At 43.6% G+C, this 18,370-nt stretch overlaps 1 protein-coding gene across 3 annotated transcripts in view; it reads right to left on the reverse strand.

The window, feature by feature from the left end:
- ETV6 (ETS variant transcription factor 6) overlaps nt 1-18,370 on the reverse strand; it is a 235,346-nt gene that overhangs the window by 40,108 nt on the left and 176,868 nt on the right. For all 3 annotated transcript variants that reach the window (XM_047743284.1, XM_047743286.1, XM_047743285.1), the window contains one exon: nt 9,152-9,316. In XM_047743284.1, coding sequence (XP_047599240.1) covers nt 9,152-9,316 — 165 coding nt within the window. The remainder of the gene's footprint in view (nt 1-9,151; nt 9,317-18,370) is intronic.

An 18,370-nucleotide genomic window follows, 5' to 3' on the forward strand; every position in this document is an offset into this window, starting at 1 on the left:
CTGGCTTACAAAGGCATCAGTACTATGGGGGAGAAACCAACTTACGGTGCACAGCCTGGTACGTGTGGTTGGCAGTAATAGTGTGTGCCTGATAATAGCTTGGAATCTTAGAAAGGATTCTAGAGGTTACTTAGAGCGACTCGAACTTGTGTTCAGTAGAAGTCCCCTGCCTCCCCTTCCCTTGCCAAGAAGTAGCTTTGGCTGAGTACTTCCAGGGATGGGCGGCCGGCCACAAACACAAGCAAACCATTTTTGGACAGCTCTAGTTGATAGAAAGTTCTTCTGTTGAGTTGGAACTTGGCCTCCCCTGCAAACTCATGTACCTCAGTTCCTAGTCTTGGCTCTGGAACAACACAGAGCATGTGTCTTGTCTACAACAGTTTTCTAAATAAATAAAGACGTGCCCCCTCCCCCATCCTCTCCCATCTCTACTGCCTCCTATTCCCTCCAGCCCCCAGCCTGTTCTCTGGGTACACTTGAAAAATGTTCGTACCTACACGGAAGAGTGCATCTAAAAAGTAGTATTAACAAAAAGATCTCTGGAATAAAAAAAAGAGATTAAAAAATAAGTTACATTTATTTGCTCGCTGAAAATAAAGAACATGAGCCCTAGCACTGTATATCTAACTTAGCTGATGACCACTGGCTTGAATTCAAAAGGCACTTGTCAAAAAATTCTTGGCCCATTTGATTCGTGGTAAATCTTCTCTGTCTTCCCAGAAAAGCAATACCTACTGCTAACTGCAAAAGTTGCAAGGGAACCAAGGCTTCTGTTTAAGGGACAAGACCTATTGTTGGTTTCTCTCTGTATCTTCATGCACACATGCATGGTTCACGTTGACACATGCATGTACGGAGCGGGGGCTCCCAGGAAGCTAGTGAGTTGCAGGGCTTTCACCCTCATAGGCTCCTGGGAAGAGCCCTAAGACCATCTGTGTCCCCCAAATTATAAGCTTCAGGCCCCATAAAACTAGCTATCCCCCCGGATGTGTGCACACACACACACACGCACACGGATGAACACACACGTCTACAACACAGAAACCCACAGACTAAACACAAGTGTAATTCTGTAGTGGTGATCCCGATGTGAAAAGCCAGGAATCCACTATGGGAAATAAGAAATTCTATTATTGTATTTGTGATCTATTTCCGTCGGATAGTTGCAAGACTGAACAAACCTGCCACAAGTTGTCTTATCAATGTTCTTGGTGTCTCTGAAGACTGAGAACAGACAGATGCTGTTTGGAGGGGGTGGTGGGGTTAAGGTTTCTTTCCTTCTGAGGAAAGAGCCCGGGCTCTGGGGCAAGAGGTCCCAGGTCCCCCTGGGTCCTCTGGTTGTCAGCTGCAAGCCCTCAGGCAAAAACTCTTTCTCTGTGAGGCTTAACTCCAGGCTTACTAAAACATTCTTTTGTCTCAACTGAGAATAATACCATAGACTTGGCAGGGCTGATATGAAGATCAAGTGAGATGATATGAACAAGCACCAGACCCACGTCTGCGATAATGTGGGCTCAATAGATGGCACCCCTTGTGATCTGGTAATTATTCACAGACGTGTCTCAAAAAATCTGGAAACCATTTGCTTTGCTTCAACACTTTTGTATTTAAAGTGCCTATACAAGTTTCATGAAGTCACATTCATATGTATTGAAAAAGTGTTTTCCCGGTTGACATCATTTCACATAGACATTTCTAGCTCAGTCTCTCTCTCTCTCTCTCCTAGTTCATAATTGTATCTTCAACCTCTTTCTATGGGATTCTTCCCTCTGGCACTTAAACAATGTCCAGTTTTTCCTGTTTTCTGCACACACACACACACACACACACACACAAACACACACATCTCTTGTCCCCATCTTTCCCTCCAGGTACTGCTCCTGGTTCTCTGGTCCCAGCACAGCCAAGCTTGGCCAAGGAGCCGTCCAACTCTATTCTTGCCACTTCCCTCTGCTTCTACTGCTGACCTCCTCGTGGTCAAACCAGAAGGCAATGGTCAGTACTTGGGGACTCTGCTTTTCAGCAACGTTCATCAATAATGTTCACTATCAGCCTCCTTCTAGAACACTCCATGGCTTGGGACATTCCTACCCCTCCTGGTTTTCTTTCAACCTCCTCCAACCCTGTAACAGTAAGGCTCCTGGTCTCCCACTAGTCTTTCTCTCAGGTAATATCATCTACTCCCGTGGCCTCTGTCAGACCATCCATGCTAAATCTACTCAAGCCAGGCATTTCTTCTCAACTCTAGAACCTTCAGTTATCTCCTAGATACTTCCCTCTTGCATGACCTACAGATACCACATGGTTAATGTGTCGAATGTGAAAGTCTTTACAACCCACATGGTGTTTCCTAGTACAGTGAATGCCCAGTTGTTCAGACCAGAAACCCAGAAGTCATGTTTACTTAACTCCTCTATTTCTCTCATCTAACATCTAATCAGTCACCAAGACTCTCAGACTCTGCCTTCTATATGCTCCTGGCATCATCCCTTTCTCCCTGCTGATCTCATCTTACTTCAGGTCACCATCATTGCTCTTAAACGCCAGCCAAGTCAATTGCCCACAACCACTCTTCACCTTTGCCCTTTGTTGTGCCAATCTCTGCTTAAAACACTTCTACCTGTCTATACAATAACCTTTAGGTCCCGAACATGATCTGCACAGCCCTGTATAACCAATAACTATTGATGAGTAGTCATTAAGCCACAGCATATTCTCCAAGATTCTTTAGCAAGTCCCATACTATGGGTGGCTTGGGCATTTCCAGTTTTTACAATTACAAATAGGATTGCTCAGGGCATCTCTCCCCACCCCACCCCCACCATTAGACAGTGTCCTTGGGATACTTTCTTCAAATGGTATTATCAGTGAAAGAGTCTGATAACTTTTAAAGTTCTTATGCATTCCCTGTTCTGTCGAAGGCTGGACCTATGTACAGCATCACCTACAGGGCTACCCGGGGTGCCTCCCCTAGGGTTTCACAATGTTTAACTTCTCAAGTTCAGTAGGATGAAAGCAGAATTTTAACATTCTTAATATTTACATTTCTCAGGTGATGACTTACTGTGCACATAACCTCATGTGAAGATGATCTGAAGTAACACATTCTTAAATTTGCACATTCTTCTCTCTCTCTCTTCTGTTTTTATTCAGATTTTATTTTCCTTTTGACCAAATCGTTTAAAAAAAAAAAAAAACAGTGCGAGCGTGGGAGAGATACGTTTCAGATTTGTCATCATATTCTCTCTGCTGGGTCCTTTCTGCCCATGGTAGATGTTCAGGATGAAGTCTAAGGCCTCAGGTCCTTCCGATAAATTCAGCAGTGAGAATGTCAAGGCAGGCACTGGCCCAGGGAGGTCCTGCTGGTGGCCATGACAAGCTCCTCCCACTGGGCAAATGCTTGGTTTTCCATCTCTGTTCAACCTTATTTTCTGAAAATTCCATTCAATTCATTTTTGCAGGCTGATGAAATGACAGGCCTTTTTGTTAAATACAGAGTGCCTCTGTAACCACAAACATAAGCTAGTCTTTTACTTAGGAATAAGTATCTGGGATTTAGCTTGATATCTGTGTCTGAGACACAGAAATCCTGAGAAAAAGGGAGCTGGTTGTGGGAAAATCTGAATATTGTCTTTAAGACAAGAATAAACCAGTTAGGAAAGAGATACCGTAGGACAACTGCCTTTAGCTGGATGCGGAACATAAAGAGACACTATAGAGAAACAAAACAATAAGTCTGTGAGGAAATAGGAATATTGTAAAATAAGCATGCGCCATATTAAAGGAAGTGTTGTTATGTTTCACACGTTATAATATCACGCTGTACAGCAGAGGGGTTGGTCATCACCACCGTTTCACAAATGGGAAAAGCGAAGTGCTAAGAAATTAAATTACTTTCTGTAACTGACCTATCTAAGCATTTCTCTGATGTGTGTACATTTTTTTCTTCCTTTCCTTTTTTTTTTTTTTTTTGCTCCATTCACAGACAGATGTAGAAGAAAAAGCCAATGCTGGGTACTTCAACCAAGGGTCATGCCTGCTGCAACTCCCACACTCCTCTGTGACCCATCCCCTTAGATTCTGCACCTTGATTCTTAAATAGTCTGTTGGCCCAGCCATTCAACCCGGCAAGTGCACCTACCATTGCTTAATAGAAAAGAAAAAGCAAGTTGGTCCAAGGAGGAACTTTAAGAAGATAAAGATCAGTATTTTTCACTCAACCTTGAAAGAAAATTTCAGTATATTTGAAGGTCACAAGCAAAGCATATTTCCAAAAACGAAGATTTTGATGTGTTGGAGAGGGAAGAAATAATTCGCAGAATTACATTCTGGCATGTTAAATGACTGATTTACTTAATAAACCCATCATATATTTTTTTGTTGAATTGAACTGAAGGAACTTTGAAAATAGGCTTATTTCCCATGTTTTGGCAACAACAGATAGTCTAATATGAATTAAATTAAGATAACTTGTGGGTTTTGTTGCTGTTGTTCTCATAAAACATGTGCACATAAATCCATTCCACCTTGATGTCTTATAATGGATAACTCTAAGTAAGAGTTAATATCAACACTAATTTGTCTGTTCCTTCTTAATTCATGTGTTTCCTCAAGTTTCAAAGTAGTCAAATAATCAAATACCCCTTTGAATTGAAATCATCCCAGGCCATTTAAGGTACTAACTGCTTAGTAGCTCAAAGAGTAGGTAAAATTATCCTGTACATGTAAAATTTTATAAAGTTACAGGTACTTTACATATCCTTTAGCTTTGCAAATGTTATGAATTCACCATCTTACATCTTTTAACAGGGAGGATATTCCAAAGACAATATCCCATTTATCTTCAGCCTTAAGATCTTCAGTTTGGAGATAATATAATTACTTAAAGCACATTCTGCATGTTCCCTGCTTTATTATAGAGTTGAAAATGGAGAACTTATGTCCTGGAAATGGATGAGATAAGTGCAGTTTGTCAAACTGGCCAAAGAATGTGGAGTTCACAGAGGCTACCATATTTGGACCTAAGACATATTAACATTTCAGGTAATCATAATTCACTGGGTCCCATTCCTTCCGCTCTACATTTGAAATGAGTTGTGTTGAGGAGAATGTTATTTCCATATACAGAGAGCATAATTCTGGGTGAGGCCAGGCAGGAAACAAGGCTGGGAGGAAGCTATAAACATCCATTCACGGTGACGGGGCAACCAGATACTTTTGTTTTATTTCAGCAGCTCCATGACTAGTACGAAGCTGCTGCTGATTCATCTTGGGCAGTAAAAAAGATTCAAAGAAAGACAGAAAGAACTTGGTGAAGGATAAGTTTTACAGGGCATACAGGTTGAAGGAGATCAAAGTACTCATTACCTATGGGTTAAGAGGTTGTGCTGTTGAACAGAAGCTGAACAGTGTTTCATGCTTGAAGCTGGGCTGAACTGTTAAGAGTAGAAGGAAACGCAGGATCCGTATGGTAGAAATTCCATTTTATGGAAGAGGAAAATATGGGCCAATGAAGTATTGTGACCTGTGGAGGAGCCATGTAGAGAACCTGGGCCTCAGGACATCTATGACATCAAATGCTCAACCAGAAAGCCCATATCAGGAAAAATAGTGGCAAATATGCATCTGAGAGCTAAAAAAGATTTTCTATCTATACCTTGTCTCTACCCAAGGAGAATGCCGGCAGGTAGATCATGCCTTCGTTACCCTGCTATGTGGCCACATCACGAGACAGTCTTCTTAACTCTTTCTTGGCTCTGTTTCCAAACCCTCTGACAGCATCCCCCTGTTCTATGGTAAGTTTTCTTGCAGTCACCACTGGCAGGTAACACCTTAAAATTCTGTCCATGGCTTTCTGGTAGATGCCTTAATTAAATCACCTACAGAATACATTTCTCTTACTCCCAGCTCAATGTAATGGGAATAATGCTCCTATCTACTCTTCTCCGCTCTGGCCTGGCTCTGGTCTCAGAATTCCAACTGCAGAACAGAACATGTCTTTTTGGATGCCGTAGCATCCCTTGGCCAAAATGAGTCTTAGCCCTTCCTCCACATGAGCTCCTCATCTTAGCTCAGCATTCTGGCCCTGAAGTCCTATTATTTTACTCTCATTGATCTTGTTCTGGATTTCAGTGTCTCCAAATTAGGACTGTTGCAAGAACATTCTAACTAGGTCTCCTGTTTTTAGGGACCCTATGTCCACCCCATGCACCGATGGCCAAGGTTTGCTCCAAAGGGAGAGCTCCAATTCTATTATTCCCCTGATCAAAACCTTCTAGTGGTTTCCTACTACCTGCAAAATAAAATTCAAACTTCTTGACTTGGGCTTCAATGGAGTCATGTGTTGGGTCATCATTCAATCAATATTTGTTGAGCACCAACTGGATGCCATGCACTGTGCTAAATGTTGGAGGCAAGTCAGCTTAACAAGACATAGCCCTTGCCCAAATAACTTCCTACTCTAGGAGAGGGACGCAGAACAGAAAGCAATCACATATAACATGGTGTGTGAGTGTGTGTGTGTGTGTGTGTGTGTGTGTGTGTGTGTGTGTGTGTCAGGAGCCATGCCAGAATTAGGGTATGCTCTGTGATAAAAGAGGAACAGCACCTATCCCAGGCTGGGGTGGAAAGAGGTGGAGGAGAGGAAGGCAGGGGGCAGTCAGGGAAGCAGGGATCGAATCAGGGAAAGCTTTCCTGGAAAAGGTCAGCAGAACGTCACATATGAAACGGCAATCAGAAAAGCTGGGCAGGGGTGATGAGTGATGATGTACAGTGTTTTAAACAGAGGATCGAGTTTGCATGGCCTTCTCTCTGAACTCCATCTCTACACTAATTGATACAGTTCTTCTTTAACACCTTTACTTACCTCTGCCTTCAGTTGCCTTTCCAGGCTTTCAAAGTCTGGCTCCACCACCACCCCCTGGAGATTTTGTTTGACAAGCCAGCCAGATATCACCTCTGCTATCCCTAAACCTCCTTAGCCCATACTTCCATACCTGGAGCATGGAGCTGCTCAGTGCATACTCACCAGGTGAATTTCTGCTGCCTCTTCACTGGGGTCTAAGCACCCCATGACCAGCCTAGCGCACGGACTTCATCTGGCCTCCCGCCTCCTGCCTCTTCCCTTCATCAGATGGACTACCTCAACATCATCCAAATACACTAAGCTGATGCTGCTCCAGGAACCTGGAATGTTCTTCCCCTGACCTCCTCAGTTCTACCCATCTTTCCTACACCACATCAACTCATTCCTTCTTTCATAAGCCCCATCGTAACCTGACCTCTCTTCCCTCTACAGCTTCCTTTTACCTTTAGGTTCAACGTAATCCTCTCTCTCTAATTGGACCGCGGGATCCTGTCCATCTACCTTCCACATGGCCCACTCTGGCAGAGACCTGACAAAATGGCAAGAGATGACTGGGAGGCTATTGCCCATCTTTGATTCCAGCTTTGAGTGGAGAGAATCTGGTTTCTAAAGTAGACAGAGGTTACTAGGGAAAAAAAAATAAATCAGCAACAAAAAGGAGTACCTGAGATATGTTGGGGGAGGCGGGGAGACTTATAGACTCATAGAGGAAAGCCAGGCGAAGGGCTAAGTCAAATCCTATCAAAATGCATCACTGTGTCTTCCCTTGTTTGCCTTACATGAATGGTTTTTCTGGAACACACTAAAGAGTTAAGAGATTCTTTCCTCCAGAGAGGTGACTTTGCCCCTTTAAGTATACCTTTGTGTTTTCATGAGAACAGACAAAGTAAGTTATTTTTGCTTTAAATTAAAAGGAACTATTTCGTTTCCTTTGAGGTTAGTTTTATTTATGTCTATGGTCGTTCTAGTTTTCTTATTCTGAGACGACAGAAAGAATCAATGATTTGAGACAAAATGTTTCAGGTATGTCTTCCACCATTCCCTGGCAGAACCTCAAAAATGATCTGTTTTTCAGAGATAATAAACTTTGAAGTTTCAATAACATCTCTACTTCTGGGGGAAACTTCCCTTTATCATTTCCTCATATCAACGGTTTGCTGCAATTGGGAAAAGCGGGGGAGATACTGTTCTGTATCCTTATCTCACCCCCTGTGATGGCGATGTTTCCTCGTGACGGTTAGTTTATTAACCTCTGGCAGGCCTCCAGGAGTAAATAAGGGTTGAACGTCGTTGGATCTATGCCAGGAACTCATGCACGATCTTTGCCCTTTGTCAAGACAAAGAGAGTCTCTGCCGGACAAGTTACATCAAAATGGGCCACAATGAGACTCGAGAGAAGGAGGGTCTGTTGGTACTTGAAGAACTAGCCCCTCGAGGGGCGTAAATCCCAGACCAAAGGTCCACTTTCACATATGGAGTTCCCAAATAACTATCTTCTAAATATCCTAATGTTTAAGAAATGAAATTAGAAAGTATATTTGAAATCTTACCTAGGTCAGCAATACACTTTGCAGGTACAAAAGCTCTTCACTGAATCGAATCTTCCCATGGAGTCTTAGAGGCCCTTATTTTGACAAAACTGCCTAGTTAGATGAGCCTGAGAAGTCTTCCACATGCACTTTGCAGGATTTCTATAAGCTACAAGATGCAACACTTCACACAATCCAGTACTTCAAAGGGTGTCACCTGAAGCACTTTGAGTTTATTTCTAAGCTTGCCATAGCTCCTAGGATCTCCACCTCTTTCCCCATCCTTACTTCCTGTTCCCTCATGTCTCTTCTTCCCACTCCATCTACCTTAGCAGGGCTCAAGCCCCTTCCTCTTCTGTCTTTGGTTTTCACTGAGCAGCTCACCACCCAAACTCACTCCTAAGCACCTCTTTCAAACGTTTCAGAATCAGAAGCAACGCAGAGTGAAAGGGCTGGAATGCATTCTCTTCTTGATTTGGTGGCCACAACTAGATCCCTTAAGTCCCAGTGTCTGTAGGTCCTAAGTAGATTTCTTCTCCCAACCTTCAAATTTTCCCCTTGATTTGGAAGTTCTTCCTCTTTTCCCCTCAGACTGACATATCAGCAGGCTCTTTCCTCTATTAAGCTGAGGTCATCGTCTTTGTGTTCCTGGTGGCCTACTGTGGGGATTTCTTGGGCATGGTGAGTGGTAGCAAAGACCAACCAACGGCTAACAGATTGTCCCTGCTGAGCACGTGTCAGGGGTCCAGACTCTCACCTGAATGAGGAGATCGATAGCGAAAGTCCTCTTTGGTCAGCAGCAGGAGAGCTTTGCCATTCATTTCAAACGTGTTGCTGTCAATTGGTCTTAAAGAAAACTCATTTTCAGCCCACTTGAGCCACTGGGCTACGTCATCCCTGCTCCAGTAAACTGGCTGCAAGCCTGTTGGAGAGAGAGCAAGGCAGAGAGAGGGAGGGAGAGAGAAAGAGAGAGAGAGAAGGTCTTGTCAGTTAGACAGTTGGAATAAAGGGAAAAGCTTTCTGAATGGTTAATAAAATTGAGGGTCCATGTCTGAAGAGCCTTTATGTTCAACTCTGAATCCCAAGTTAAAGCTCAAGATGTATAAGTACCAAAGTGTGGTATCCAATTAACTATTTATTTAGAGGCAAAATAAGACAAATCCTTTTTTATGTCTTCAATGGACCCTAGGTCTTGGTGCCGGGTCCTTCCTTGTCCAGCCCCTGAGGCTGTCTTGATCCCAGGGATGCCCTAAAGCTGAGGCTCTTCGGTGGCCTGAAACACGCACGGGACTTGGAGTCATGACAGATGTCAATGTGCTTTGGAGGGGACCTTAGCATCACAGTTGAGCTGACTGTCACCCACTGTCCTTTTGAAGTGAGAATGTTCCAGAGCTGGGCTTGACCTTCGAGAGCTGCCAAATAATGAAGTGTTCCCTGAAGCTTCTTCCAAGAAGAACAATTCACTTAGCCTCTGGGAAACTATCAGGCTAGCCTCTGGGAATGAGAGGGCAAAGTGAGGATAAAAGGTCTTCTGCCTTTTCATTCTACTTTTTTGATGTTAGAACTTCCTGGCGGGGGTGGTACTTGGACTCTGAGTAGGACCAGAAGTGGGCCAAAGGGAGGGCTGCAGCTTGGGTTAAGAGGGTAGCTCAGGCTGGATCTTTCTGGATGCCTCTGAGTCTATATTTTTATTTCATTTTGCTGTTATGAGAAATCTTTGATATATCATTCAAGTGTTTTAGAACAGCGGTTCTCAAAGTGTGATCTGGGGACCCCTCAGGGTTCCTAAGACCTTTTCAGGGTGTCTATGAAGTCAAAACTCTTTTCATAACAATATTAAGAGGTTACTGACTTTTTCCCACTCTCATTCATTCATGAGTATATAGTGGAATTTTCTAGAAGCTACATGACATGTGATATTGCAGCGGACATGAGAATCCAGCCATTTTCTATGATGCCAGACATTAAAGAGACTTGCAAAAATGTAACACAATGCCACTTTTCTCACTAATTTTTTTTTGTTCTGGAAGATATATTCATAAATATATACTTAATGCTAATATAAGCTTAACTTACTATTTTCGGTAAGTACTTTTTAAATTCTCAGTTTTAATTTCCAATATGGTAAATATAGATAGATAAAATCCATATGAGTGAAGCTCTTTGGGGTCTTCAATAATTCTTAAGAACTGAAAGCAGTCCTGAGACCAAATGATAACAGACGTGTTGGAAGAAGCTAGAAGCTCAACAGAGCTTCATTCTTTAAAACTATATTGCATGAATTAATAGTTCAAGTACAATGGAGTCAGGGTTTGCTAAGAGGAGATTTGGACTCCCCAGTAAGTTACTTAAACTTGCTAAGGAGACTCAAGTGTGCTGTCAAAGAGCCCTTCAGCTGGATCCTGGAAAGAGTCACCTTTTCATCCTTAAGCATCACAAAGAACTGTCTGGTCTACTTGGATGGGCTGCTTTTCCTCCCTGGTGGACAAGGGAACGAACAGTTCAGATCTCTTGGAGAAGGTCCAGGGCCTCTGGGCATGACTATTGGCTCCGTCTTCCGGGTGGCTGCTCCCCTGCAAAGTCTAGTTTTGAAGAATGGCAGCTGGCTTCCTTGAGCTCTGGGGAAGTCCTTTCTAAAGCAGGCTATCGTGTAGGGCACCAGGAAAGAACTATGGGCGCTGGGCTCATTAGAGAAGGGTATTTAAGAGTTCTTCTTGTTTTGCACATTTAATAGTTTTACATGAGAAAAAAAATGTGGCATCATAAAATAAGAACATGTAGCATGCTCCTGCTCTATGATCTTGAGACTAAAAGACAGCCACTAACGAGTTCAAGGTTTTGTTTCTGCCTCTTAACTGTGCCAAGAAGTAATGCCTATTCAAATGGTCCTTGGATATAAAAGGTGTCCCCACTCTTTCCAATGACCTTGAAAACATATCTGGAATTGCAGTGAAATGGGAGTGGGCCTGAGGATGGTTCCGCAAGATCTCAGCTTCTGAACCGGTAAAAATCCTTAATGTTTACTTCCTATCATCAGTGGTGTCACCTTTGAACAGGAACAGCACAGTGATTAGTGACTTGTTACCAGAACTTTCCCCTTCCCCTCCTTCACACAAACACCATGGGTACAACCAGATACTGGGAGCCAAGTGTGAGGTTCCAGTGAAGCTTGGCCTAGGAAGGAGCCTGGTCGTAGGTGGGCCACAGAGCAGAAGACGCTCAGTCAGAAACAGGAAAAACGATGGGGTAGCTTATTGGAAGTGTGAACGCCAGAGCAAATACAGAACCGAATCCCACTCAGGAGGGGAAATGAGAGTAAAATGCTGAAGTGTCTGTAGAGATTCACTGAACCAGAGGGAGGCGGGTGAGAAGGGGGTGGGGGACACAAGTAGTAATTTGAGGTTCTTTATATTCTATGGAAGAAAATACTCATGACTAATCTTTTCCCTAAATACAAGAAGAGTCACACACTCCAAACACCCCTGCTAGTGAAGGGCGACAGTTTCTCTTTTCACTTCCCATTAATGTCTCCCACAGGCCAGTCCCTGAAGCCAACGCTGCGGAAACCCCCTCCCAGGGGACCAACTGGAGTGCTGCTCTGGGCCGTGTGCAAAAGGGACCCATCGAGTCACTGTCAGTCTGGGAAATACCAAGGCAATCCTAGCAGGTTTACAAAAGTGACCCCAACAAACCTAGCTACCTGCTCAAGGCCTGCCAGGACACCGACCAGAGTCACTACTCTTCCTTTAGCATAAAGAGAAGGTAGACACATTCGCCAAGCTTCTGGAAAGAGGCTTGATAAACTACGGTGTTCAAAGTCAAGTTCTATGGCTGTTTCCTTTTTAATTCACTAGAACGACTAAGGAAAAAGAAGCCCCTTTTCCTCAAACCTAATAACTCTTAAGGCCTGGGAGTTATAGCATCTAAATGGAACAGAGCCTTGGACCCAGAGGCAACGCTGTCTAATTAGGACCATTTAATTTGCTTAATAGTCATTTATTAAGCACATCTATCATCTAGCACTCTTGTAAGCACTTTATAAATATAAGTTCATTTAACTGCATTGCTCACAGCAATCCCATGAGATAGGGGTTTGGATCAGGGAACTCTGGCTCAGAGTACTGAAGGGATTTGCCCAAGGTCATAGGGTCAGGGTAACAAGAGGGGCTGAGATTCGAACCCAGGCAGTCTGGTTTCAGAGTCTGTGCTCTTATCCCTCACGTTTTGCTTGCGCACGCATTTCCCACCCGGAGTCAGAATTCAGATTGATTTTCAGTATCTATTAGGGATTCAGAGAAGACTGAGTCAACTGAAACCTCCTCATCCCAGACTTTGATCCTGGGAGGCCTTCTCCAGTTACCAACAGACTAAAAATAGAGCAAAAAAAAAAAAAATTGTATGTCTCTGGAGAAGTAGATTTATAAATGGGAAGAGGAGGGAGGTGTAGGTGGCCCTCTGCTTTGAACACATACATCCAGGAATAACGCGCTGCCCTCACTGGCTACTCGAGGCTCACTGGCACTGGTCTTGAGACTTGACGTGGCTCACTGCGGCTAACCTACCAGAAGCCGCACAGGCAAGGTGAAGGAGAACTCTCACACAGAACTGCCCTTACGGTTTTCTCTTGCGGCGTTAACTCAACAAAGCTGAATCATACTGATGTTACTTATCATTAGTAAAAGGAAGAGAGAGATCCTTTTCCTGTGCCTCTGTCACACTACTCCCTGTGCACATTATAAGCCCATGAGAGCCATACTAAGACCTGCATTTTTTTTTTTTTAGATTTTATTTATTTATTTGACAGAGAGAGATCACAAGTAGGCAGAAAGGCAGGCAGAGAGAGAGAGGGGGAAGCAGGATCCCTGGTGAGCAGAGAGCCCAATGCGGGGGCTCAATCCCAGGACCCTGGGATCATGACCTGAGCCAAAGGCAGAGGCTTTAACCCACTGAGCCACCCAGGTGCCCCAAGACCTGCATTTTTAATGTTAGTTCATTTCAGAGCATATTTGAGAAGAACTTTGTAGAGAAGAAATGAACTGCTGTGATTAAGAAAATTCCTAAGAATTCTACTGCATTTTTTTTTTTTCTAAGTAGGTCAAGTGAAGTTCATGGTGTCACACTCTTTAGTGACACCCAGGCTCTAAATTTCCTTCTAATAGTTCTTCGATTCCATGGTCAGAGGAGCAGCCACTTTCATCAGCACATTGTTAGCCTGATTTCAAGCTCTCCGAGTTACATTTAGACTAATGATGGAAAATGCATGGGGAGTCTGGAAGTTGGATTTAACCCCCACAGCTTCCATTAGTTAACTAACAGCTGATTTGGGGCAGTTTCTCTCTGGCTCAGCGGCTTCATCTGTAAAATGAGGGGCTCAGAGTACATGATCTCTGTTGCTTTCTGGGTTAACATAGTCAACACCCTCCCATGGCATCTGACTCCGAAAAACCAAAGAATACAAACACAGCTAGGACCTTTTTTCTACCGAACTACTCCCTCCTCACGATGACGACCCTGAGATTTTGAAAATTCCTGAATGATCTTCTGAGTCTCGGAAAACAGATTAAGTTATTTTAAGTAGAGTGTGGTGCTTAAGAGTGTTTTCTTCTATTACGGTTCTTGGAAAAGTTCTAAACCGGCTCAGGCAATAATAAACATGACATTTTGACTAGGTGCTTTTACATGTATGACTTCACGTGATTCTCACAAAAGCTCCGTGAAATCTATCATGTTCTCATTTCAGTTTAACAGAGGAGGAAACGGGGCTTGGAGTCACAAGGCGATGGCACCGGTTTGAATGAAATTCAGTTCAAGCTCTTCTGCTATAGAATGCATTCATCAAAAACACCCTTTGTCCCATACTCTCTGTGTAAACAGGATTTTGATGCTGATTCTGTGGCTGATAGGACAGAACCGTAAAAGAGGAGAGAACCCTGGGGGAGGATCTAGCTCAACTGCCACCCATCTTTATGAAGCCAGGAAAAATTAAGAGGCTGAACCACGATGAAGCTGGCCCAGGTTCTGTTTCTAGCTTCTCCATGCTGTGTCATAACTTGATTCAGTGACACAGAACAATTTCTGTAACCCTTGACATGAATGAGGAAAAGTTATCACTTCCTTGCTTAGTCATCTCGCCTTCAGATTAAATGTCCTAAACTGGTCTAAACATAACCTCTCTGCTGTAGTTTTTAGACCCTCTCTGGCCCGCCCACCTCTACCACACAGCAGATTTAGCTCCCTCCCTTAAACATAGTACCGGGAGCTGGACCAGAACCCTCTTCCCCCAGGCGATATGCTTCTATTGATAACAGTACTACCAGTTGTTGGGTACTTAGTCTGAATATTTTCTACAAAGATTCTTATTCTCACATTATAAATGAGCAAAAAATGCGGCACACATCACCGGGCATGGTGGCACTAGGATCCAAACCCACATGGTCTGGCTTCATGGTCCCAGCTCTTCAAACCCTGCCATACCACTTCTCAAGGACCTCATAACTAATCCTTATAAGAGCTTACTATGTCCAGGCACTGGTCCCAGTGCTCTCTGTACAGAACTCACTGAATCCCAACAGCAATAATGTATAATAGAAACAATCACTATCCCCATCTACAAAGGAGAAAACTGGGGCTCAGGGAACTGAACTGACTTGGCCAAAGTCACACAGCCAGGAAACGGACAAGCCAGCTGTCCGTATATTATTAACCACCTACCTCACTGTCTAAGCTTATCTGGTATTTTGGCAGGACATCAAATTAAAGTCCTGACTTTAAAAAGAGCCAGAGAACAGTTTCAGTGGTTGCGTGAATTTCCACGGCGGATATGCAGGCAGGCACTGAGAACCAGAGCACTAGTTCCCAGCTGTGTGAGCTCAGACAAGTTACTCAACCTCTCTGTCTCTCACTTGCCTCAACTGAAAAATGGGGACAAATTCCAACCCTTGAGTAGGTACCACTGAATCATAGACAATGTGCTTATCAAATGTGAAGAGGCCACAAACTTAGTAGAGAATAAGATTATACAAATGATAATACGAAACACATAGGATGCTATGTGGAATACGGCAAGCATCTAATACATACTAGCCTCTCTGAACTACTGTTCTCATTTTTGCTCGCCCTTCCCGGCACATACATAGCTGGTGTTTGGAATCCAACTGTACGAATGCACGTCCATCAATAGTAGATTTCATCTTATTACTTGTACCATCATTCCAGCATGCTGTAGTCTCTCCAGACTTGGTTCTATTTCTAGTAACAACCACACTTCACAGCTTCACGTCATCTGCAGCTTTGATATGTGTCTCACCTCAACAGTTTCCTGACAAAATGCCGAGGAGGTATGGGCTGGGATGGGAGCACTCCGGGGACCTACCAGCCACCTCCTTGCAAACAGACACTCATCAAGTTATTGGCATCCAAGTTATTGGCACAAGTGTTCAATGATCAACCCATGTACATGCTCTGGTAGCTGGATTACATTCTGCCAGCTCCGCCGAATAGACACCATCTAAAATTCAATGAAATGCTTTCTTCGTGTCCATAAATATGTAACTGCAGCCTCACTGGAGAGGCTAGCGGGGGAAGAGAAGGCGCGGGTGCTTGGCTCTGAATGGACAACTTTTTCCTAAGTGCTCACAACATGTAGGTTTCAAAATCTGTCCTGAATTTCATCTGGAAGTCAGACCCTGCTAGCTGTTTTTAGTAGGCGCCTACACCCTCTTTTCCGTTTCGATTCTGAATGATCAGGTGAACAGTGGCTCAGATTCTTTCTTTCGGTACCTCTTCGGTTTCCTACAACCCTCAGGGGTCACCGTAGTGGCCTGCAGTGAGCTCAGCCTTGTAAGCCCTGCATTCCCCTGCCCTGCATTCCCCTATGTCATTTGTCCGGGCCAAGATCTTGAATTTATTTAGAACAACTTAGATTCACTTTTACATCAATTCTCCCATCTTGGGCTTTAATTCCCTTATGTCAGTGTTTGCCATTCTTGTTTCAGTCTGACAATCATCCTCCTTGATGGGAGAGAAAGAAGAAAGAGAAGTCGAACAGTTTGGTTTTCTCTTTGCCTCTTGTCAATGTCACTCTATCCGCCCCAATCAGCATGCTGATGCTGTGCTTATTGTTTTTTTTTTTTTTTAAAGATTTATTTATTTATTTATTTGAGAGAAAGCAAGGGAGAAAGAATAGAGGGGAAGGACAGAGGGAGAGAGAGAGAATCTCAAGCAGGCTCCCCGCTGAGCACAGTGCCTGCTGCGGGGCTCAGTCCCATGACCCCGAGATCACAACCTGAGCTGAAGCCAAGAGTCAGATGCTTAACCGACTGAGCCACCCGGCCACCCCGATGCCATCCTTATTCTTAAACCACCCATGACATTCCTTGTTTCCTCAAGGAGCTTCCATGGTGAATTTTCAGCTCACTTAGTTTTAGCCTTTTAAGTCTAAATGGCTCTTGTATGTTTTCCTTTTCAGTGAGTTTTTCTTCCATCTAGTATATACATCCTTTTAAAATTTGAGCTTAGCAGGCTGGTACACACAAAAGAGCGGGAAGACAAACTGGCTTCATCTTTCTGACAAACAATTTGGTTGTAATGTAAGAGCCGTATAAGTGTTAACCTCTGAGAATCTACCTTAAAAATTTAGAATACAGAGAAATTGTTCATGCAAAAAGCTGTTCACTGAAGTGTTCTTTTTACTAATAAGAAACTGGGTACATCAGTAAGGACTAGTTAAGCAAACCACGGACAACGACTCTGATAGAAAATTAGGCGGCCAATCACTGAATATTTTTAAAGAGTATCTGTTCATACGGAAGAATACCAGATAGTACGTGTGTATTTGTACGATAATCTCAAACGAGGCACAGAAAAATATCACCAGGAAACATCAAAATATTAATGGCCAACAGTTACGCCATAGAATCACAGGCTATGCTTACTATCTCCTTTTCATATTTTATTTCCCAATTCTTTATATTAAGCCTGCATTACTTTTTTAAAAAACCCATTTAAAATTTGAGCTTCCCAGAGAATGTCCCCAATACAGTCTCATCAGCTCCTTCAACTGCCTTCCTCCTCTCTTGTCCCAGTAAGTGTAGCTCATGTCAGAAGTTCATTTTTTCTTTTCTTTTCTTTTTTTTTTTTTTAAAGATTTATTTCCTTACTTGAGAGAGAGAGAATCTCAAGCAGACTCCCTGCTGAGCATGGAGCCCAGTGTGGGACTTGATTTCCCAACCTGGAGATCACGACCTGAGCCGAAATCAAGATTCGGGTGCTTAACCGACTGAGCCACCCAGGTGCTCCAGAAGTTCACTCTCAAAGGCACCCTGACTCTCCAACTTGTGTGTGAGCACTGTCGATCGGGACACCACAGCTACCTCTCCTCTAAATGTCTGAAGGCACGTGTCTGAAAGATCATGTCTTACATTTCTCTTTTCTAATTCTAAGATGATGTTTTCCTTCTCAGCAGAAGTTCTCATCATTTCTACTCTGCCAACTGATTCTTCCTTATTTGCCAGACCTGAGGCCAAATTCCAAGTGTTCCTCATCATTTCTTCTACCTTCTGGAGATAGAACTGCCGATTGTTGGATGCACCTGTTAAGAGTTAAAATGTTCACGCATGGAGCTGATGGGGACGGCTTCGTGCTTCTCACATCACACCTGGCATGCAGTGGTCCCCCAGTGATGGCAGATCGTACAGAGATCCCCAACCCACCTCTGGGCCAGTTGCGCAGCCTGTGACTGCTACCCCTCCCCCACCTGACACCATTCTCATCAGGCGGGCTACTCTAGCTCTGAGAAACTCTTTGCTATCACCATCCGTGGCCACATCCGTGGCATCCCACATCTATTCTGTGAGGGAGTTAAGGCTGCCACAGCTGTACTTGCTGATGGAATCGAAGCTCAGAGAGATAGAAGGACTTTCTCAAGGTCACAATGGGTATAGGACCAGAACTCCAGCCCCAGGTCTTCCGTATTAAT

The sequence above is a fragment of the Lutra lutra genome, chromosome 8 (genome assembly GCF_902655055.1).
Source record: "Lutra lutra chromosome 8, mLutLut1.2, whole genome shotgun sequence".
In the NCBI taxonomy this organism is placed as follows: Eukaryota; Metazoa; Chordata; class Mammalia; order Carnivora; family Mustelidae; genus Lutra; species Lutra lutra.